Source organism: Aedes albopictus, chromosome 3 (genome assembly GCF_035046485.1).
Source record: "Aedes albopictus strain Foshan chromosome 3, AalbF5, whole genome shotgun sequence".
Lineage (NCBI taxonomy): Eukaryota > Metazoa > Arthropoda > Insecta > Diptera > Culicidae > Aedes > Aedes albopictus.
In genome coordinates, this window is record NC_085138.1 from 343,983,178 (window position 1) to 344,008,177 (window position 25,000).

At 36.5% G+C, this 25,000-nt stretch overlaps 1 protein-coding gene across 1 annotated transcript; it reads right to left on the reverse strand.

The window, feature by feature from the left end:
* Positions 1 to 2,861: 2,861 nt before the first annotated feature.
* LOC134284321 (uncharacterized protein DDB_G0271670-like) lies at positions 2,862 to 4,653 on the reverse strand (the record flags this gene model as incomplete). The annotated part of the gene is given in 1 exon segment (XM_062843157.1): positions 2,862 to 4,653. A coding segment is annotated over 1 exon segment (1,454 nt), but the record flags the coding sequence as incomplete, so codon positions are not given.
* Between the last annotated feature and the right edge of the window lie 20,347 nt (positions 4,654 to 25,000).

The following is a 25,000-nucleotide window of genomic DNA, read 5'->3' on the forward strand; positions in this document are numbered from 1 at the left end:
GTGTTCGCACGTTAGCTTCGAATCTATCAGCACAATTAAGTGCAGCAAATCTCCTTCCCATTAATTCTTCGGTCGATTTTAATTGCTTTATTTAAAGAAAATATGACCAACTAACATTGTAAAAATTCGAAAAAGCGATTATAACATTAATAAATTACTAATCAAAATCAACCGAGAAACGTGGGAAATAGAGCCCAAACAACATTTCGAAGTCAGCTGATTGTAAAAGATTCCAAAACCTGTCACAAATCCTATAATATTTTTATTAAGATTTGTAACGATCATCCAAACCTTCTCAAATCCAACCGACTTGGAACTATTGCTTGGGAATAGACTCTAATGAGCCCTGGCGGTTCCTCCATGTTTATCGAGCATGTCTGATGCATATGATCAGCCATACTCCATCTGCAGCAGCCGGTTCGTGATGAATCGTTGGAGGTGCATTAAAGTGTTAAAAAGGTGATATGTTTCACTAAAAAACACTACATTACAATAATCAAAATGAAACTCCTTCACTTTAATACCGTCAACCCCTGCGAACTTGGCCAGGGGGCAAGTGTTGGGGAAGCTGTTGTAAACAAAACAAACAGCGTTGCCGAATCGACATATTATGTAACTTCCGCTCATCTCTATGTAGAGGATTTCTACTAGGCGCAGGCGGGGCAATATGGACACCCTAAGGTTTTTACCAACTTTACCTGGCAAGATGTCAAGAAAGTTTAGTTTTTTGATACATGTATCCTTTTAAAGCCTATTTAGCATCTATTGCATAAGAATGCTCACGAAGAAAAATGATTAATCCACTTCAAAAAATGTTATAAAAAATGTTAGTTTTTCATGACCGTCTTCAAGTACACGGGGCAGAATGGACACCCCCATGGGGCAATATGGACACTTTTACGAATTTCGTACATTATTTACACCTAGAAAGTCATTTCATTACAAAACAACTATAATGGATGAATAATACGCCGAAATAGTTCATTTTTGTTCAGTTAATTTAAATTCAGGCTGTTTTGGATAAAGCTTCGTTTTTGTCGGCATGTACAGCTGCGCCTAGAACAACTATTTTCCACTGCTGCCGTTTTTTGACCAATTTGTTTCAACCTATGTCTACTATAGTGAACATTTAACCGAAAATGTACTGAAATCGAAGAATTTGGTTGGTTTGTGATTTAGCTTATATTTTTCCCTTGCCGCTTCTTTCAAAAAGGTGAATGTCCATTTTGCCCGGCAGCAAAGATATTTCCAAATTTGATTTTTGATATAATAAAGAAGAAAATATAAACATGTTAAGCATGTAGATACAGCAAAACTACTTGCATGTGTTCTAGAAATATCAGGTTTTAATCGACCTGCAATAAATTAATCACTAAATCTTATTTTAGATAGCGTGAAAATTATAATTTCAATGCACAAAAAACGGAGAACGCAACTTTTTCGTGTAAAATCAAGTACAATTTTAATTTCGAATGTTGCTTTCCTGAAACTACGTTTTAGACAAATGGACTATATTCTCCATTCATTAAAAGTTCAAAAAAGTTCACATAGGGGTAGGCGGGGCATTATGGACACCCGGGGCAGAATGGACACCCTCAATATTTTGAAATATGCGGGGTGTCCATTCTGCCCCGTATGCTTGAAGACGGTCATGAAAAACTAACATTTTTCGTAACATTTCTTGAAGTGGATAAATCAGTTTTCTTCGTGAGCATTCTTATGCAATAGATGCTAAATAGACTTTAAAAGGATACATGTATCAAAAAACTAAACTTTTTTGACATCTTGCCAGGTGAAGTTGGCAAAAACCTTAGGGTGTCCATAATGCCCCGCCTACCCCTATTTCAAAATATTGAGGGTGTCCATTCTGCCCCGGGTGTCCATATTGCCCCGCCTAACCCTAACACCCGTCGGACTCAAAAAAGATGACAACTTCTGTTCGCATTATACCTAGCCTAGCATACCGTGGAGGGCCCATATTCTGCGCACCTAAGACTTTTTCAATTTCAATCAGCTGTAATAAACTCCAAATCGACCCGATTTGGCTGAATTTTTGACCGCGTATGGTTTTTAGCTTTGTAAATAAGGGAAAAATATTATTCTTATACAAAACACTCAATTTTTATGTGAAATCATAGAACATCTAAAATGTGTCTTTGTTCCTAATTCTGCGTACCCTTTTTTGGAATGTTGTGCGCACTAATGTTCCTAATTCTGCGCACTTGGAAAAAACTCAAAAAAGATAACATATTGTAATGAGAACATGATTCGTAGATCAAATTCAATTGAATTCTTTATTTTTATTAAAATTAAAAAAAATAATTTTAATTTTAATAAAATTTTAATTTATTAAAATTCACTTTCATTTCTAAAGGCAATATAAACTTTTCGCCACGACAATCTTTGTTTGCAAACTGAGACTTCAAGACTAGTTCAAAAATCATGATTTTTTGGAAATGTTATGATAGTTCTGAAAAACTTTTTTGAAAAAAAAAAAATTGAATCACTTGCCACCCAAATAACAAAATGAAATTTTGTTGGGATTTGATTATTTTCAACACTACACTTTTTTTGCTGGTAACCAGCAAATTTTGCTGTTTTTTTTTGTGCTGGTTTCGTTCAACAGCTGAGTATCACCACTTTTTTTTCAGCAAATTCGACAGATAATCAGCAACGCTTTGCTGGAATTCAGCAATTTTTTACTGAAAATTCAGAAATTTCATTTGCTGTTGTTTTTGCGCTGCATTGAATGATCTCCAATCACGACATTTGGAGCTTTTATGGAATGGCTCAATACATAATGGAAAATGGTTATGAGATCACTCTGTAAAAAATATGAAAAAAGTGAATAAGTTGCTTACCTCGAGTTGTTTTGATTTGATAACCGCTGCGTCAGCGGATTAATTTGTTGATCTGAGGTTCTACTCCTTATGCAGGACGCACTAGAGCAAGGTTGCTGGATTCCGTTCACTTGCATTTCATGCGTACAGCTACAACCCCGGTCAGTGGCTGACGATGAGCTATTGCTACTGCTACTGGTACTATTGTGCTCATTTTTATCCCGCTGATTGTGATGTGTGGCCTTCTCTTTCGTTTTATCCCGACGATGCCCACTACTTCCTCGTTTCGTTCCTTGTTGCTGCTGCTGCTGCTGCGGTTGTTGCTGTTGCACGGTAGGGCTGGCCACTTGTTGCGCTTGGGATTGCGACTGTGACGAATGTTTCTTGTTGCTCGAGTTAGAACTACTGTTGCTATTACCATTGTTTTCGTCCGCAGACGACGATAGTGAACTCGTACCGTTTTGTTCAGCTTTCACGATTTCATGCTTAGCCTCCGAAGTTTTCGTGCCAGGTTTAGTACGTTTGATCTTCATTTTCAATCCTTTGTCAAGCGTGGCTTGGTGATCTACGGCTAGTTTGGTGGCTGATTTACCACCCGAACTACTGTTCGTGGAGGACATGTTGCTCAAACTGCTACTATCACTGCTGGAACTGTGGTGGTGCTTCAATCCAGTTATTTCAAGGGTTGAAGAACTAGGACTTTTCGTGCTGTTAAGTTGACTGAGCAACACAGAATGTTTAGACAGATTGTTCGTGTTGCTGCGATTTTGAGAGTCTACGTTACTGTTTGATTTGTGATGATGGTGATGATGATGATGGTGGTGGTGGTGATGATGATGTCCCGAAGTGAACGATGACAATGACGGTAAGGATGAGGAAGAGGAAGAGGAGGAATGATACTTGGATGATGTCGAAGACGTGGTTCCTCCTTTTGCAGACGTGATTGCAGAAATCGTGTGTTTTGCGCTGCTTACTCCAGACGGGTCTTTCGATGAGGTTGCAGATGTCGATGAATGAGTTTTCGTCGTATCCGCCGTTTGATCCTCACTATCAAGCACGTTCAGTGCATCTGCAGATATTGATGGAAGGATTGGTTCCGGTGTCGTTGGAGAAGTATTTTCGCCAATCAGTGCTGTCCCGGACTGAACTGATGATTTTTCTATATCCGCGTCTAGGTCAATGATCAGGTCACCTATGCCAACATCCCACTCGTTATCGTCGTATTCAAAATTGGAATCCTTGTTGATATCACCGGCTGTTGGCGTCGTCGATGAAGTTGATGTATTTGGCAGCGTGGACGCTTGATTTGGATTCAATGGAGCCGATTGGTGTTGCTGCTTATTACTTACAGTATTATTGTTCAGATTACTACCGCTAAGATTTACTTTGTTATTGCTGTCTGTTCCTTGGTTCGTTAAAACCACCTTACTTTGGTGGTGGCTGTTACTCGCCTCGCTACGTTTCATTGAATCCATGCAGAAAGAGCGAGAAGGGCTTCCGCTGCTGGCGGGCCCTCGAATGACGGTAGTTTTTCTTCGCTAAAGTTAAAAAACAATGACGAAGAAAAATCAAAGCGTACCGGTAGGTCTTCGGATGCAATTCCTGACGTTAGGTGAACCTGATGCTTGTTGTAAACGTTGAGCAACACAGGAGTTTTGTTGTGCTTGACGAAATTGACGTTGTTTCGGCTGCAGTCACATACGACACGGCGGGAGACGAAGGGCCCCGGCCCTTGGGCCAAAAAGACCATTTTAAGCTGTAAGAAACATAGAAAATGATTTAATTAAAACAATGCAATGTATAAAATTTTATAGGCTTATGAATATTTCATGACTCGAAGGTTTTTCAAGGAGAACGTGCCTCTAGAGCCGACCTACTGATACCTGATAGAACAGCTCTAGTTACAAAAAATATTCGCGTATTTTATAATCTTTAAGTAAGTATATATTATTGGACATTACTACTGTCGCAAATAATGTAACAAATAAAAACTATTGTTGGTCATGGTCATAAATGACCTTACTAGTGCTGATGTTCTACACCGCACCCTTTCCCTACACGGAGAAACAAAAGTACCCAAAAGTGAGTTCATTCCACGCAATTTCGAGGTTGAGTGCCGGAAGCCAATTTTGAGTTGATGGAGTCGATGTTGAGGTAGGTAGTTTGCATGGAAGTTCTGTTTACTCAACCGTCAGTTAAAATTACTCAACTTTCGGTTCTACACTCAGGCAAATAAACCTAAGATTATCATAAGGTCTAACTTATGAAATGGCAATTAAACAATTCATAACGGCTAGAACGATTTTCATAAGGTCGATCTATGACACAGAATCGACTCACAGTTTGGCTTTTATACACATTTAGCAACACGATATTCTCAAGCGTCGATAGCCGCGTGGGTTAGGCACGAGCTTAGTGATCTCGACGTTCATGGATCGATTCCAGTCTGCATCATTTTGTGATTTTTCTGCTCTTTTCATAAGTATATCTTATGTAATTAGGTCATAATAAGCATGTTCAATTTTCATAAGGTATTCTTATGGCATCCATACTTTACAGTTATGGCTAAATTTCATAAGGTATTTTGATGAATTTGGGTAGTTTACTTCGCTGAGTGTATGTCACTTACTCAAAGTTTGCTTCCCGCATCGATCTCTCACCCAACTGGGTTGTTTTGCTATTCACTCTTTGTCAACAATATAGGGAGCGAATTAAAGGGGATGCAAAAAAGAACTCAAAAGTGAGTTTTAAAATACTCAATTTTGTGTTCTCTTGTTTTTCAGTGTACGTTTGCTTCTATGAGCCTCTATTTTTGTTTCAACACACAGAAGTACGTAGGCATATGTGGCCCAAGTCGACACTGTTTTGGCATGCGTGGAACAACTATCGATTTAATAAAATTTCCCCTTTTCTTTGCAAGTTTGTAAGGCTCTTGTCAATTTGTCAGATATTAACGTAGATGTCCAAAGATGTCCATTAATAATTGATATTGAATGTATGGTATGTGGGGACAAGATGGGTCAGGGGGCAAGATGGGTCAGTACCGTTTTCAATCGCACAATATATGTTTTGAATCTTTCAATAATTTTCCCAGATGAACGACGGGGATACACAAAAAAGTGTTATATATTTTTGAAAACTCTATACGTTCCTCGCAAAGAAAAAAATAAAATATTTTTTCGTTATACTCCTTATGCTATACATTCCATATAACTACGTGTATTGTGTAGACGGGGCAAGATGGGTCACCCTAATTTTTTGGTATGTTTGCATAGTTTTTGAAAATGTTTTATTTTTCATGGAAAGGCCATTCTGTGACCTACATTATCGAAGCGATGAGAGCACTGAAAATTTGAGAACATATTTTTTAAATTTTCCTTCAAAAAATATAGGTTTTCAAAGTCCGTTTATAGCTACCCGAACAAAAATCTTCTAGTTCTGAGAATAATCTACCGATATGTTTCAACACTTTCTTCATGTAATCTGTACGTCTATGAAGCTTAGATGTATAGAGAAAAACTAGAAGATATAGTATTTTTTGTTGGAGGAAAATCGAGTTTTCTTATAGCTGACCCATCTTGCCCCCGTTAAAATGGGTCATGTTTTGAAAATTGTTTGTCAAGAAGCAGGTTTCAAACTTTATTACGTTTTGATACTTTTATATCATAGCTGACTAGTGTATCTGAGAGTCGTGGTAGAATACAGAGAAATGCGATTTATATTCAGAAAGTTATAGGGATCCATTTCTTAGGTGACCCATCCTGCCCCCACTTACCATACTTATGCTTTAATTGTTATACTGTTTTTACCCTTCTTACACCCATAAGAAGGGTATAAATACCGCTTGGAAAACCGACTTTCGATCCGAGGCCCGCAGGGCCGAGTCGCATATACCAATCAACTCAGCTCGACGAATTGAGCAAATGTCTGTATGTGCGTGTGTGTGTATGTGTGTGTGTGTGTATGTATGTTACAAAAAAAATGTCACTCACGGTTCTCAGCCGTCTGTTGACCGATTTGAGTTCTCTTGGAAGCAAATGAAAGCTACTACATCCTAGTAGAACGCTATTGAATTTTATTTTGGTTGGACGTTTGGTTACCGAGATATCTTTCAAAGAGTGTTAGGGAGTATACAACTTAAGTATTTTAGAGATTTTTGACAAAGTGTATCACCAAAAATTTCTCAGCCGTCTATCAACCGATTTGGGTTCTTAAGGCCCCAAACGAAAGCTACTGCATCCTAGAAGAACGCTTTTGAATTTCATTCCGATTGGACATTTTGTAACCGAGATATCTTTCGATGAGTACTTTGGAGTAATACAATTTAACTTTTTAAGAGGTCTTTGAAAAATGCTTCATAAAAATTGACCAGCCGTGTGTCAATCGATTTGAGTTCTCTCATCAGCAAATGAAAGATGCAGCATCCTAGTGGTATGCTATTGAATTTCATTCCGTTTGGACATTTTGTTTCCGAGATATCTTTCGAGGAGTACTAAGGAGTAATAAGATTTACGCTGTTGAGAGATTTTTTGATAAAATGTATCGTAATAAATTTCTCAGCCGTCTGTCAACCGATTCGGACTCTCTTAGCATCAAATGAAAGCTACAACATCCTCGTACAATTGTATTGAATTTTATTTTGATTGGACATTTAGTTACCGAGATTTTTTTTTGAAGAGAATTTGGGAGTAATCGCAATAAATTCTTTTTTACCCTTCTTACACCCAAAAATCACAATCATACATACGAATAATACAACAATAATTTTAATTAGTGTAAGAAGGGTTCTGTTCATCATAGGTGGATTAATTCAGGTTTTTTTTTATTAAGACTAAGTAGTACTACGTCATTTTCGTCCAAAATGTCAAGATCCATTGGTGTCAACCATGTGTCTTTTTATTGGCCATACGATAGCGTCGAAATTTAACTATAACCTCTGCTTCCCACCAAGAATGTTTCATATCACCTTACAAGAGTCTGACTATTCCGCCCACAACTCAGCTCAGAAGCCGAATCCCAAGATGTGACGCACGACAAAGAACTTGTAGAGTTCGTCTGTTATACAGCTTCTTCAAACTGTACAGTGATATGCAATATTTTGAGGAATGGCCAAGCGAAACTCGCAGGTTGGAATATTATGTATTTTGACAAAGTTATAAGACATACAAAACGCTATAAGCCTATCAAATAAAACAGCCCGAAACTAAGCCTCCGAACGAGCCAAACTCTTGTCCAGCGATCCGAACATTCTTGCATTTGCTGTTTATTTATCGCTCATTAAGTTTATAGAAACATTTGTTTGTGAAATTGAAATATTATAAAGATTGGCTCAAAGATTAGTCGCAAAATTGATTACAAGTAATAGTTTTACAATAGAAAAATGTTGAAAGTTATTCACTTTTTTTTTTCAAAGTGATTTCGGCGGTAGCAACATTGTGCTGATGCTCTACATCGCACCCTTTCCCTGCGTTTGCTTCTATGGGCCTCTATTTTTGTTCCAACACACAGAAGTACAGCTGTGTTCATAAAAATAGCAGTGAAATCCGTTTTCCATACAAAATGGCCAACTTTGACATGCTGTAAGGTACCCCGGGGCAAGTGGGACCTAAAAAAATGCTAGTTTGGTTTTGTCATGCCAAAAAATTCTAAACATAATTAGTTTTATAATTCTAATGGTTCTAAAAGACATTGTTGGTATATTTCTCCTTAATAACGGGCATTAAAACTGTTTCAAAGTTTTTACATTCTATATATTATGCATATAATGGAAAGTGGAGCAGATTTTCATTTACTCCGTATCACGGGGCAAGTGGGACTCATTCGGAATGTTTGTACAAATGGCTTAATATAGTTACTGCATATATGTAAGGTAGCATAAATTATAAATATGTAGATTATACGAATAACTATGTCTAGCGATTTTGTTGGAAGTGTCTTGTGGTATCGTGCATAAATTACGTAACACTCATAATAACGCATCACTGACAAAAAAGTTGATTTAACATTAGCATCTTGTGCAAAACAATTTGATTTTTTATACAAAAATCGCTATACAGTTAAATGCCGGAAGGTTTCCAAACTTGCTTTTCATATTACATAGTTGATGAATCTCGTCAAAAGATTTTTCAAGTTTTACAGATGTTATGTTTTGCCTTACATAATTTTGCGATCATTAAATAAAGATTTTTAAATCGTGAACTTTGAATAAGTCGTTTTCCAATTTTTTCATACTTTACGGCCGGTTTCTTGACACTCATAAAAACTTATTATGCAACGGAAAACGAAAAAAAAAAATAGAATGTGCTTAGATGAAAATATGAAAAATAGATGGTTTCAGAAAAAAATATGTCCTACCCAAGGGTTTACCATTTTAAACAATAGCTTCATCATCAGAATAGTAGTTATTAAACATAATTCAACGATTTATTACTTAAGGCACCGATTTTTACTTCACTTTTGTGTGAATTTCGACTTAGGTTGAAGACAGCGAGATCAAACTATGACATTGTGTTTGTTTACTCTCATAGGTCTCACTTGCCCCAGATGCTGAAATGCGCTGGGGCAAGTGGAAGCAGTTAACTAAAGGTAATAAATGAAAATAAATTACACCTCTTTCGCTTAAAATAATCTGCAAGCACTCCAAATATTATCCTGAAACCGAAAAAGTTTGACTTTATTTGATATTCTATTTTTAAACGACGAATATAGTAGAGCACGTTAATCTCACTTAGTGAATTGAAAATTACATAGGAACAACAATAACATATATGGTCTCTTTATGGTGAGAACAATAACAATTTTTGAGTTCAAAGTATCCGTTGGTGTGATACCTATGTTTTCCATGAAGAATGTTTGCCTTAAAAACAAAAAATAGATAAAATTATAGCCGTAGGTCTCACTTGCCCCGGATTCTCACTTGCCCCGGGGTACCTTAACTTTGTTCTCCTATGAGCGATTGAGTTGAAAATTGGACAGCGAACTACAAATATTGTTATAGCAAAATTTGAGAATTTTCGAAGCACGTGGAAAAAAGTTAAACACTATGTGAAATTGTTCAAAATAATAGCAGTGTAAATAATTTGAAACGTAGCTTTACCTTGAAGAAGCAAGAAATATTTTTGTACGCTATTTGAACAGTTTCCGCCTTGGTTACAAATTAATGCATAACGTTGAAAAATTTGATGGGGGAGTTAGCTTACCTACAGTGTCGGACGTAGCAGTAGGAACACTAGCCGGCTGGTGGTCTTGCTGTTTGGTTCGACACTGTATTCTTCCGGCCATCACATCTTGTAGTTTTTATACTCCTGTATATTAATGATCGTGATGTGACACCTGGTGCTGAAAGAGCACTGATTATCTGACAATCCAATTTGCCCGGATTGTGTGTCTCAGAAGATTACTCCAAATAATATTCCGTCAAAGTATCACAAAAGAATATAGTTGACAATTTGCCTTATTGACGGTATGGAATTAATCCCTGAGCTGTAGATACAAGGCTAAGTTCCCCTGGCAAGGTGCCAAATTGGTAAGCTTGGATTATTGTTTATTGTCAAGCGTCGTAGTAAACTAATAATTAGAATAATGATTGAGGGGGTTAGTAGCAAACGGATGTAAGTGACATAATCCCACTTTCGAGTAAATGTAGTTTAAAGTTTTTCACCAATTTTTCATCTCATATAAAATGTATGGAGTCTCAAAATCGACCCAATTCTCAATGATTTATTGTAATTTTTCTATTCATCGTAAAAATAGTCTTAAAAAGTTCCTGACAGGTTGAAACCTGAAGAATTTTTGATATGTTCAGTTCAAAATCGACAAAATGGTCACACCCCTTTGATTCTGGGCCCCTCAATTTATTCGTCTCAAATATTTCCTTTTCTCCTCTGGCTTCATCATATCCAACGTGACCCTATCCGACTCCAAATAATCACACTGTTGTCTATTCACACGCTTGATGTTGCCATGCCTTTAGCATGAATTTAGGCACTGTCGCATGACCTAACAACAGTTGACTAAGTTCGTACACTTTAATTTCTAAAAAACGGTGGAAAGGAAAAAAACTGCATCTATCTTGTAGCATATAAAGTAGAACCTAGTAATTATTATTTATACCGATTAAGAATTGCATTCTGCAAATTGCATTGTTGAAAACACTATACTAATATATGTGGGCCGCGGAGCTGTGCGGTCCAGCATTTCCTTTATTTTGGTCTTTATTCCAGAAAACGCCTTTGTTTTGAAGACGACCTATCCTGGTACACTTACGAAGATCCCCAATACAAATGGGAATTATCCGGAGCAATCAAGTTAAGTACAAACTTTTATAAACAGGCACGCAACTCTTTCTACTACTATGCAAATAGAATATTCATGTGTTTGCTTGTTCATGACTTTTGTGTCGGCGCGGAATATTTTCCTGCCGTACGTTACATTTCTTCAATTCACCTTTAAATAACTGATCTTTAAATTTTGTATAAAAACTTGTGTCTCAATTATTTCCATCATGTTAGTTTTCTGATATCTCAGAATTTTCAAAGCATTATGGTAGAAAGAGTTGGTGTCATGATCCATGCAAAACTTGAAACTGAAAACTCCTTATCTCCCCCTATGGGTTATAGGGAGGGGCGGGACATTCGAGCCTACTCATCAGTGGAAAGGACTTGCTATGCTAATCGGTTTAGCATAGGGCAGATACAAGTCTACTGGTAGACGTATCGCCCAGCGATTCAACGCAGATTGGCCACGGCCCGGGGGTGCGTTGATTATAACAGAATAACAGAACAGAATAACGTTGAAAAATTTGATAAATTCTGCTGAATAAAAAAATTAAAACAAACACTGCTTTTATTTTGATCAATTTCACATAGTGTTTAACTTTGTTTCGCGTGCTCCGAAAATTCTCAGATTTTGCTAGAACAATATTCACTACATTTGTAGTTCGCTGTCAAATTTTCAGCTCAATCGCTTATAGGAGAACAAAGTTACAGCATGTCAAAGTAGCCATTTTGTATGGAAAACGGCTTTCACTGCTATTTTTATGAACACAGCTGTACGTAGGCGTATGTGGCCCAAGTTGACACTGCTTTGGCCTGTGTTGAACAAAAACAGTTTTAATAAAAATTTCCCGTTTTTTTGCAAGTTTGTTAGGTTTTTGTCAATTTGTCAGTTATTTAATGTAGACGTGCAAAGTGGTAGCATGAATCCCAACGCTTACCAAAGTAAATCCCTGATCCATTTAACTATCAAATCCCTCCCTACTAACAAAATTCCTTCCCGTGACAACTGTGGAGGATCCAGTAGTACATACAAATTCTAGTGGCAACGGTTGTCGAACTAACATTCCTGCCTTTTCCCGGTTGACCGTGGAACGTGGCCGGCGCGGTAATTGACCCAATAAAGATTGAGCTCTCGAAACGTGAATATTGAAGAAGATGTGCAAATCCCAAGCCCCCAGCTTATTGGTTCTCTGTGCAATTTCGCTAGCTCAGGCCAGCAATCACAGAGTAGCAACTACGAAGTATACGGTCATCAATGCTCATGCTCATGATTAAGTTTATAGAAATAATTATTTGTATAATTGAAATTTCATCAAGATTAGTCGCAGAAATCGAATAGAAGTAAGAGTTTTACAATAGAAAAATGGTTTAAGTTATATTATTCAGTATTATGAAAGTACCTATTATTAGCAAGTAATGTACTTGCGATAAATATAAACAGCTTAACCCTCGAGCGATCGCGCTGTTGTATTTTGTACAACAGGTTGAAAAAATCTCGCTTTTTGTACTCAGCGTTAGCGTGGTGCTGACGCAGGTAGCCAACCGCGCGAGTTACGGAAGGTTAAATTAGTAAAAAATATCAACATTGTCAGGAGAGGAAAAAGTTAAAATCTATTTATCCCTAGCCTTACCTCATGTTCATAAAGTATGTATATTTGATATTTTGTCTAAGGGCCGATTTCTTCACCCGGGCTTAAATTTTAAACCAGGCTTAGCAAAATTTTAAGCCAGGCTTAACTTTTTTTCGATTTCTTCACCTCGGCTTAACCACTAAACCCGGTTTAATAAAGCTACGGTTTACGTTAAGTGTGGCTTATTTTAAGCGGTGCTCTGAGGTGGCTTAGCAGTACTAAGCCAGGCTTAAACCGCAAATTGCAGAGTTTGGGTTTCTTCACCTGCTTCATGGATACATTTTTGAAACAGCAGAAAATATTTTCAATGAAACATGTACACATGTACGATCATATAGAAAATGATAATCTACATCTAGCGCGTCGTCAATATAAAATATCCAACATCGGTTTTTGGGACAATCAAGTTTTTACATTAGATTGAAAGTTTTCAAATAGGCACCGTGTTTGCAAATTTGTCATCCTGATTTGGAAATCGAAAGCACATTTGAAATGAAGTTTCTATTTATTTTAATCCAGTCCTTTCCATAATGTCAGGTCACAATGAACAATGTTATGGTTCAAGAGATATTATTTTTTTAACAAACAAATTACACTAAAAAAAAATCTTCAAATAACTTTTTATACACTGATTTCTTACAGAAACTTAGTTCAAAGCACGTTTAGCCCATCGAATATTCAACATTTTGACTCATAATTCTAAATATAAAAAAGTATTAGTCGTGGTGTACTTCTAAACATGACTTTTTTTTGAATACCTAATAGGGTGACGATGGTTATTATCGGCAGGTTTGTTCTCTTTGTCGTGGGGGTTTTTCGTTGGCCAAAATGCCTGAAACATTGCCATTTCATTCAGCTTAATTTGGAAGGATTTGTGGCCAACTTTGAGTTCAATAGGTTTCAAAAAACCTTTTATGACGACGAAAACAAAACTGCCGAAAATACATAAGTTCCACTACCTAAAAATGACGTAAGTGGATTTTAAATATCTTTTCGCAACTCAGCACTATGAAATTTGATTTATACTTGCCGTATCACAACGGACTAGTTTTTCATACTATACCAAAAAAATTGCAATATGATTCATAAGCACGATGGCACTGATAGAAATGATCATATTCTAGTGATTTGTTTTTCACTGCAAAAATGTTTTGCAACTCGTTGCAGAGGAATTCCTGGAGGAATCACAGATAAATTTCTAGAAAGAAGTTCCCTGGAAAAATCTCTTAAAGAAATTCCAGGAGGAACCCCTGGAGGAGTTCCTGAATGAGTTCTTGGAGGAATTTCTGAAGCAATAACTGGAGGTGTTCCTGAAAGAATTCCTGGACAAATATCTGGAGGAATCTCAGAGGAACCTCTGGAAAAATTCATGGAGCTATCTCAGAAGAATTCCTAGAGAAACTTCTGGTGTCTTGAAGGATTTCCTGAAAAAATCTCAGATGAATTCTTGGAGAAAAACATAAAGGAATTCCTCTAGGAATGCTTGAAGGGCTCCCCGAAAGAAATTTCTGGATGTATTGCTGGATGATCTTGTGGAAGAATCTCTGGAGGAATCCCTGGAAAAATCCTGGAGGTATCTCGGAGTAATCCCTGAAGAAATCTTTGGAGAAATCCATGGAGGAAATCCTGGAGAATTTTTTGAAGAAATTCCTAGAGGAATCCCCGAAAGAAATTCCTGCAAGAATTTCTGGAAAAAATGTGTAGGAATCGCAAATAAATTCCTGGAAGAATTCCCGAAGAGATTCCTTAAACAAATTCAGGAAGAATTCCTGAAGGAATTCCTGGAGGTGTGCCTAGAGGAATCCTTGGGCAAATTCCTTGAGGAATTCTGGGAGGAATCTCAGAGGAATTCCAGAAAATTTCCTGGATGATCTAGTGGAAAAATTTCTGAAAGAATCCTTTTAAAAATCCTAAAGGAATTCCTGGAAGAGTTGCTAGAGGAAACTTTGAAGGTATTCTTGAAGGAATCTCTGGTAAAATCTCAAAGGACAAAAACCTGAAGGAATTCCTCGAGGAGTCCTTGGAGGAATTCCTGGATAAATTCCTGGAGGAATCCTCGGAGAAATTCCTGGAGGAACTCTTGTAGGAATGGCAGATAAATTCCTAGATGAATTCCCAAAGGGATCTCCTAAAAAAAGTTTTGGAAATATTCCTGCATGAACCCCTGTTCCTGGAGAAATTCCTAGAGGGATCTCAGAGGTACTACTGGAGAAATCCCTGGATGCATTGCTGGAGGATCTTGTGGAAGAATCTCTGGGGAAATCCCTGGAAAAATTCCTGGAGGTACCCCAGAGGAAATGCTGAAGAAATCCCTGGAGTAACTCCTGGAGGAGTTTCTAGAGGAAATCCTGGAGGAACTTGAAGTAATCTCTGGAAAAATCTTAGACGAATACCTGGAGAAAAACATGAAGGAATTCCTCGAGGAATTCTTGGAGAAATTCCTCTAGGAATCCGTGGAATAATTCCTGAGGAATCCCTGGAAGAAATTCATGCAGGAATTCCTGTAGGAATCGTAGATAACTTTCTGGAGGAATTGCCGCAGGGACCCCTTAGAGAAAGTCCTTGAAAAATTCCTGAAGGAGCCCCTGGAGGTGTTCCTGGAGGAATCCCAAGGCAAATTCCTGGAGGAATCTTAGAGGAAATTCCTTCAAGGAGAAATCCATAGTAAAAAAAAATTGGAAATATTTAAGAGGAATTCCTGAAGAACTCCCTGGAGTTCCTAATTTTTTTGCATTGGCCGTAACGCACGATCATATTTTCCTTTTCTTTAGAGCATTGTGAACGGCACCTAAACATTTTTAAAATAAAGTATTAAAAAACACCAACGAATGGAATGAAAGTGGAATAAACTGTTTCTATTAAGGGATTTCATTTTTTTTAGTTTTTATTAATGTGTATTTTAACTTAAATGCTAATTCTACACTCCTTAAGAGATTTCAGTGTCTAGTTGAACTTGAACTTTGCTGTGGCTTTCATTGAATGTAAACAGTTCAAAATTTTAAACATATTCGAAAAATGGTCTAGACTCTGAAGCATCACACGACCATCACATTTCCAAAAAGTCACTATCGAAATGCAACTTTAACAAGGCGATAATGAAGATTATTTATTCGAAGGCAATTCTGGATATCAAAACATAAAGCAACATTGCAACGCCTTTTCTGCAATGTAGCACTCCAACTTTGTACAATGAAAGGAAAATTCGAACACCAAATGTTGTGCAACGATCATATGAAGTAGGTACTAAATCGAAGATCTTCGATACTAGCGTTGGGTAAAATATCAACAGTCTAGGTAGTTCATCATTATTAATTTTCTTCTGCATCCGAAAAAATTACCGAGCGATTTCGCTTTTCCTGCTCAAATTTCAGCGGATGTTTTGTTGTTGTTACTCCATACTGCATATAACGGGCATTTCAAAATACCGGCGGCTTAAAATGACGTTTCCATTGGAAAGTCACTGGAATGATATGGGAAAAATCGTTAAGCTTGGCTTAGCGTAAGCCATCGCTTTCATTTGCTAAGCCGGTGTGAAGAAATGCAAATATTTAAACCTGGCTTAAGAATTTGGCTTAACTTTAAGTGTGGTTTAAGATAAACCAGGCTTACGTCGTTAAGCCGGGTAGATGAAGAAATCGGCCCTAAATGCAGCCAGTCCATGCTGGATCGGTAGAGGCATACTAAAGTGCTATGAAGGTGATATATTCACCGAAGAATAATTCCATTGTAAATATGTAATAACGCATTTGCATTTTAGTTTCGACAATCCCCATGCCAGGGATAAATGATCTTTACCTAATTAACAGTGGCGTCGCGTAACCTCACTTTTTACCTGTGCACCAAGTATAAATGCTCGAATTATTTGAACAAATTTGCTTGTAATAATTAGAAAATGACGAGAATGACTGCTTTCACTCATCTCTATTTAGATTTTGATCATAAATCCCTTGCAATTGCAAGTTTTAGGGTCGGTGCACAGGTAAAAAGTGATGTTACGCGACGCCACTGCTAATTAAAAATATTCCTTAAGCAAAAAGAAACAACAAACTCATCATGTATAACACAGTTTTAGTTGTTGCCAGCACCGCCATACGGTGTTATCGCAACGGAATAATCATGATAATGATCGAAGTTAAATGGATAGGAGATAGAATTGTTAAAGCAAAACTGTAGTGAAAACAGGGCACATGAAGTGTAATTTGAAGAGTTATTCTTGAATTATTGAAATTATTAGTCTAAAATCTTAATCTACTTACAGCTAAAAGTTAAAATGCTTAAGAATAGATTCATGCTATATTAATCTACTTTATCACAGATGAAACCACAGTAAGTTACTAGAAGTTTTATAATATGTTATTCTAACCTTAAATCCTATAATCACAGATGAATGTACAAAGATGTTACGGCTGAAATTGTTAACTATCATCCTAAAATAAGCGTAGGACCGAATAATGTGAGATATTGTAAAACTATAAGACATCATTGAACTAAACCTGCAAATATATTTCAGCGTTTAGCTGTTTTGCACCTGCATATCAGAGTTTGCGATCTGCTTCGAAGAATTCGGCTGTGAGCCTCATGTAACCCCCTTTCGGACCCCTTTTTTGCCGTAACAGTTTTAAATGCAAAACTATGTAAGCTATATTGGACAGTACACATGGGTACACACAGAGAATTAGGAGCTATTCAAACCAGTAATAATTTTTATTCTAATGAAACACAAATTCAAAAAAATCATGACTTGTTTTGAAATAAAGCATACATATTTATGAAAATAAATATGTAAAATCTTAAACAGTCATCTTTTTTCTCAAAGATTAAAATAAAAGAGAAGATAAGCATAAATCTTCTAACATTTACATTTTTCCAGACTGATGAAAAGCAAGCATTTCAAATAAAATATTTACCAAACGTCTAACTAGGAGTTTTGGTCGGTAAATAAAGTCGATCCAAATTTAAATTGTGCTTCGGATGCTGTTTATAAGTTATTCGATGAAAATTATAATGTTGCATTGATGTCGATACACGGAGCCCGTTCCGTTGCTAAGTAATGATTTGGCAACCTAATAGGACGCAATCAGTGAAGTACTAGATTGAAAGTAGTGAGCTGGATTTTTGTATGGTGAGATGATCAGTTCTCCATTTCTGCAATGAAATGGTGTAAACAACGTGGGTTATATGGTTTCTTGTCTAATTTGATGCTGTTTGAGCAAAAGTTTGGGTAACTGTGTTGTTGTATTATTTATTTCTTGCAACTTCAATCTTTAACCTCGAAACAGCCGCGAGTACTTCGGCTTCCCAAACTAACATAGTTTTAAGGCAGTAATAAATTATAAAATGTAAAAACAAAAGATTTCGGCTCAGTTATGCCCATGTGGCGCCAGAGCCTTCCAAATAAACGAATAAGTAAAAAAAAAATCTCAATATGTAATCGATGAACCTTTTTATTTTTTTTGTGTTACGGCTTATTCCTAAGGCTTTCATATGCAGCTTCGTTTGTGGTTTTATATTCACTACAAAAAAATATGAAAAATGTGCTTATGTAGTTGACGGTGTTTAAAAATTTACCATATTTTTCACATGTAATCTGCCAAACGTTTTCCACCAATAAAATTGTAACTGAACAAAAAATGCATAGGACCTACTCTTCATATGTGGTTTAGTAGGTCCTGTATAAAAATATTACATAAAGAGAGTTTAAAAAAGTTGAAAACATAACATAGTGACTGACACTTCGAACATATATAGATTTTTCATATTTTTTGTAGTGAATATAAAACCACAAACGAAGCTGCACATGAAAGCTACAGATATAAGCTGTAACACAAAAATATAAAGATATAGATAAAGATATAATGTTTTAAGAATATGTTCAAAAATCTTATGAATTTTACAAAAACTTCTATAACTTTCAGAAAACTTATTCAATCTCGCTCAGTTTTATCAATGAAGCTTAAATATACGGTTTATGATTGGTCAGGGCCCATATAGCCGAGGCGGTAAACGCACGGGTATTCAGCATGACCATGCTGAGGGTGACGAGTTCGATTCCCGGTCGGCCAGGATCTTTTCGTAAAGGAAACTTCCTTGACTTCCTTGGGCATAGAGTATCTTCGTGCCTGCCACACGATATACACATGCAAAATGGTCATTGGCAGCGGAAGCTCTCAGTTAATAACTGTGGAAGTGCTCATAGAACACTAAGCTGAGAAGCAGGCTTTGTCCCAGTGAGGACGTTACGCCAAGAAGAGAGAGAGAGAGAGATTGGTCAAAATTTCAACGTTTTTGATTGACGTATAGGAAAGTTATACACATTTGAATGAAAAATTATTTTGTCCAAAAAATTCCTGTACGGACAATTGTTTGATACACTGTATGGTCAATTAGTATTAAATTGTCATAAGAGCAACTATAACGCTGCAGGAAAGCTATTTCAAATGCTTACTGGTTACTTGGGTAATCAATTCTTTCCTAATTCATCCACATTATCATGTTTTACTCTTATTTTATCATATTTCATTGTAAATGGCTTGAAAATTTGGCAATTATGAAATCATTTTGGCAAAGCAAGTGGCATTGACTTTCAGCAATTGATAAATGTGAACACCAAAAGATTATGCATATACATACTGCAATGTAGTTTTTTGTTCAATTGAAAACAAATAGGTGAACATACTTTCGATGCTATAGATTAAATATGCTATTAAAACGGTGTTAAATTTAAGAAAAACGGGGAAAGTTAATTAAATTAAATATATTTCTTACAAAGAACAATGGCAAATATACTCGCATAACTTTGAAAAAATCATTCTATTATTGGTGAGAAAAAAAATGAAAACAAGCCATTATAGCATATTCAAATTACATAATGCATAGCTACAAAAAAAAATGGAAAAGTTAAGATAGTTCAATTGCATTAATAGAAATAACACTGGCAAAACTAGTGAGTCTGAGAAAAAAAAATGAAGTTCAGCAATGGGTATTTACTATAATATAATATATTATACGAAGTAATTCCAGCCTATTCCTCCAAAAGAACAAAACGGACACGAATATCATGATTAACCACCGATACATTAATGTTTTGAAGGAGGTTTAGAAGGGAAAGGCTAAGTATACTGAAAAAAAAAGAAATATGTTTTGATGTTAAACGTCTTAAACGTCTTTTATTAACAGATTCAAGAACGCATTTTTGGCACTTCTAAGCAACATGGCTATCCTGTCAAAAATTAGACCAGAAGGTAAATTTGAGGATCTGCAGATATTAAGGAAATACATCAAATAAACAGTAGCCCTGTCAGATGATGAAAAGAGCCATGGACCAAGCATAGGGGATGGTAGTACTTTATGAATACACAGTTATTTGGAGATATTTTAATAGAAATAATTTGTATGAAATTACACTACACTGACATTACAATTTCATTAAAGATAAGGAGAGATGTAGTGCTGAGTAGTAAGGTGGCCCACACTTATATGAAAAACGAAAATTTCGAAAAATGCCAAGTCTTACCTCCAAAATCAATTGTTTTGGACTCTCAGAAGCTGCGTTCGAAATTTGAGCAAAATCAATTAAGCCTAAGGGGGCGCTCAAAACGCTTGAAGTTTGTATGGGAAAACTTGGCCAAATGTATGCAGAAATTCTAAGGTTTCGAATTTTGCCGCTAGGTGGCGCTGTAAGCGTTCAATAAATAAACCCTTTGGTATTATTGTAGGTGACTGTATGCCAAACAAGTTTGTCGAAGACCGCAAAGTGATCCAACGTCTGTGAAAAAAGTTATACCATTGGTAAAGTGAGGATAAACTTTATTGTTGTTTTTCCAGTACATGTAAAGGATTAATATCAATAATGAAATCTCAATACTTTGCCTTACTTTGCCTAGGGTATAACTTTTTTTACAGCCGTCGGATCACTTAGCGATCTTCGACAAAGTTGTTTGGCATATAGTCACCTACAATAATACCAAAGGGTTTATTTATTGAACGCTTACAGCACCACCGAAGCAATATCACAAAGTCAAAAAGTGTTGCAAGTTACCCCATTTGACGGTACACCCACTATGCAGAATATCCTCTTCGATTTAGTGAAATATGTTTTTACACTTGCTCATTGCATCCTCTAATGTTTGATGATAGATCTTCAGCAGTGTTGCAGTGTTTACAGACTCGAAGTTACCGTTCGAAAATCGCAATGCAAGACTTAAAAATCTCTAAACTCGTGGTGTGCGATGTTTATCCTATTATTTTCAAGTTGGAACAAACTTGATACAGGCATACCTCGATAGTACGTACACCACCGCTTCGTTTAGTGTACGTACTATCGAAACGTACTATCGAATCACAATTTTTTATTTCAAATTTGATTTTCAAATCAAAGAATGTTATCTCTAGAACGTCAGGATTGTCAAAAAATTGCATGTGGTATAAGGGTTTGTTTATTAATTACGTAAGGCTGACACAAATTTCGATTTTCCCTCATGTCATCCCCCCCCCCTCGGAATTTTTTTGTCTGAATTCGACATTTTGAGGGGGGACGCAAATAAATTATTTAGGAAATTTTAAAGTGAAATAAGAGTCATCGAAAAAATTTCTTAACAAATCCGATGAGTTTGACGATTTTGGCTAATTGTTTGGGTATTTTTTGATGAAATACATTTATTATTTATCATCCCCCCCTAGACGAATCAACAAGCAAAGTGACAAAAGAAGAAAATGAGATTTGTTCCGGCCTAATTTAGCTTGTTTAGGATGCTATCTTTATTGGAAAAATCTTCTTGTGCTCTGGGGATGCTTCGTAGAGGCATCTCGTCTCTGGGAACTTATATCGATTTTATTTGAGTTATCTTTTAGAACCATCCTGGTCTAGATATAATAAAATCGATCTAGATCAGTTATATCTTGTTATAGAAACATTCTAGATATATTTTCTCCTGCAATATTTATTGCCGTGATATTTTCAAAATCTTCTGAACATTGCTCCTTCTAGGACTCCTCCAAGAGTTTATTTTTTTTACAAGAAAGCATTTCTAGAGGTGTCCCGGAGCTCTTCGAGAAATCACGGAACTCTTGGAGGAATTCAAGGAAAAATTACTTGATGAATCTCGGAATAAATTCATGGAGAAATCCCGGAACGAAATTCCTGGAGGTATTCTGGAAGAAATTCCGGAAGTCCTGAAAGTATTACAGAAGAAATTATTGGTGAAGTTTCGGAAGGAAGCATTGGAGAAATCTCTGAAAGAGACCCTCATTAGGAATCGCAGAAGAAACTCCTGGAAGAATCTCTAAGGAATTCCAGAAAGAATTCCTGGAGAAATCTCGGAACCAACACCTAGAGGAATTTCGGAACTGAAAGAAACTTGAAACTTGAAGAAATCCCTAAAGCAAGCGAGAAAGCGAAACAATTGAATTGGTACAGCCTATATGGCAATGCAAGCCGCCGTTGCTAAAGTTTTTGACGTTATATGCCGTTATATGACGTTATTATAGAAGGTCACATCTTGTTTACGCTTCGGACTTCAAGAGCTTTCCTCCAGAATTTCTCAAGCAGTCACTGGAATCCTCCAGGAATTTCATCCGGGATTCTCCGAATAGTTTATTTTAGGATCTCTCTGGATTTTTTTTTGGTAAGGATTTATTCCTGGAATTTCATACGAGATTCTTCCCGGATTATGATCTGGAATTCTTCAGGAATTCCTTCTGAAACCCTTCCAGATATCCTACAAGATCCCTGTCAAGAACTTCATTCAGTGTTCCTCTAAATGCTTTTCCGAGAACCCTCCAGGAACTTCTTCCGTTTTTTTTTTCGGGAGCTACTTCTGATTCAAGTATTCCTTCTGAGATTCCTACAATAATTTCACCAGGTAATCTTTCTGAGATTTTTCCAGGATTCTTTTGGAAATTCCTTCCGGGATTCCTCCGGGAATTCCTTCAGGGGAATTACATTTCAGGAACTTTTACCGGGATTCTTAGAGCTTCTTCTAAGAATTTTTTCAGAAACTCATTCCGGGATATCTTCGAGAACTCTTTCCAGGAATCATCTAGGGACTCTTTTTTGGTGTCTACCAAGAGCTCCATCAGGAATTCCTGCAGACCCTTCTGGAATTCTTTCAGATGTTTGTAATGGAAATCCTCCTGGAGTTTATTATGAACTTTTTTGAGTATTTTGTTTATGGAATTCCTCATGTAGTTCCTGTAGGATTTCCTTGAATAAACACAGGAAAAAGCAACTTAGCTATAGCTTCCTGAAGAATCAGAGGGATTCTAGAATAAGTTTGTGGAGAAGCAACGGAAGGAATACCTGGACGAGTTACAGGAAAAATTACTAAGGTAATCCAAGAAGGAGTAATGCTGAAGGAATCTCGGAATTAATTTCTACAGAAATCTAGGAAACTCTGGAAGAATCTCGGGGAACTTCCTGGAACAATCCTGGAAAGAGCTTTTGACGGAACTCCAGACGGAATCTCTTAAAGAATCTCAGAAAAAAAACTTCTCGAAAACCGCAGAGGGAACTTCTGAAGGAATCCTAAATAAATTTCCGGAAGAATCTCATTAAGAGCTTACGGAATCCCAGAAGAAAGCTCTGGAACAAATTTGTGGACAAATCACGAGGGGAGTCCCGTATGGAATTCTTGTGGAATCCCAGAAGGAATTTCATGAGGTGAGCCACCATGCCACCATAAAGTTATAAAACAACACACGCACACATACCCCCCTTTTTGAATTAAATCCAACCACTCATGATAAGCTGACGATTTTTTTAAATCCGAATCGTAAACAACAAAGACAAGAAACGTCAAAAACTAAGAACATTTTCCTTAGCAACCGCGGCTTGCAGTACCCTACGGTACTCAAAGTTGTTTAAATTTCAAAACTCATGAAAAACTGCAAAATATTTTATACGTATCGCAAAAAAAACAGTTAATTGTTGGAAAACGAAAAAAATAACAAGTAAGTGAACTGAAATTAATGGTTTGGGTAAGTAACTTGATGGGTTTGATTTATGTTTTGGAGAGCATTCTTCGCCGAGAAATTTAGTTTATTACCACGCAAAATAGAACCATCATGTGCTTTTTTATTTTATTACAACGTTTTATTGGTAAAGAAAACGTTTAGTTAATAACTGTGCAAGTGCTTATCAACCACTAAGCTGAGAAGCAGTCCTCTCCAGTTGGGATTAAACGCCAGAATGGTGATGCCAGATATTATGACTGGCAGAAAGCGAAGAATACTGCAATGATTACATCAAACGTATTCGTTCATGCCTTTCATTTCGCTATATTTTAAAACTGATTAATGAAAACCCGTGTTATAGGAGTCTGCATAACACAAATTCATAGTATCGGAGTCTCTGCTATATGTACGTCCACTAATGATTCGAACTCATTTTTGTAGATTAAAATTTAACTAAATTTTGGAGTACGTACTATCGAGGCAAAATGTACGTACTATCGAGGATACGAACACTATAGTATTTGGTTCATTTATCCCGAGATATAACAGCTCAAAGTTGGCTATCGGATAATTATGTCTTTTACTAGAATCTTTCTAATCTCATGTAGAATAGCCCGATCTTTCCCAAATGTGGACCATTGAAACACCAATAGTTTATCAACTTACAGTACAAATTTAAATAGATTTGTTGATACACTTTTTAAAAAGTTACAGCTATTAAACCTTTTTTTGAAAAGTGAAAATGTTGCCTATCATGATCATTTTGTCTATCCTCTGTACATATAACAATCACTATAACTTTTATTTTGAATCTTCAGAATATGATTTTTCAAATTTCCGTTTGATTGTTTTCATGAAAATTTTACTCTCTGCTCAGATGTAATGGATCGTTAATAATTGCAAGTGTTTTGTGATTGATTAATCATGATTGATAACTCTAAAAACCATTTTTATCACCAACTAGCTGTCCCGGCAAACGTTGTACTGCCAAGCTCGCTGCCATGTTTAGGTGGTTTGACCTGGTTTGACAACTATTGAGGTCAATGCTCCACAGCACTCTAGATTGGTTTCTTTTCGATCTGATTGAATTTCTTCCCAGCACATTAAAAATCAGTACTTGATCAATTTTATTACTTTTCTAGTTGATTTTCTTAACTTTTTGTACATATAAACACAGCCCCCACGAATACGAACCGAACCGTGCAAAAATCATGCTGATCGGTTCATCCGTTCTTGTGTTTTGTTGCCTCAAAGGAACTTCAAACTCATTTTTATATATATAGATAGATCATAGACACTCATC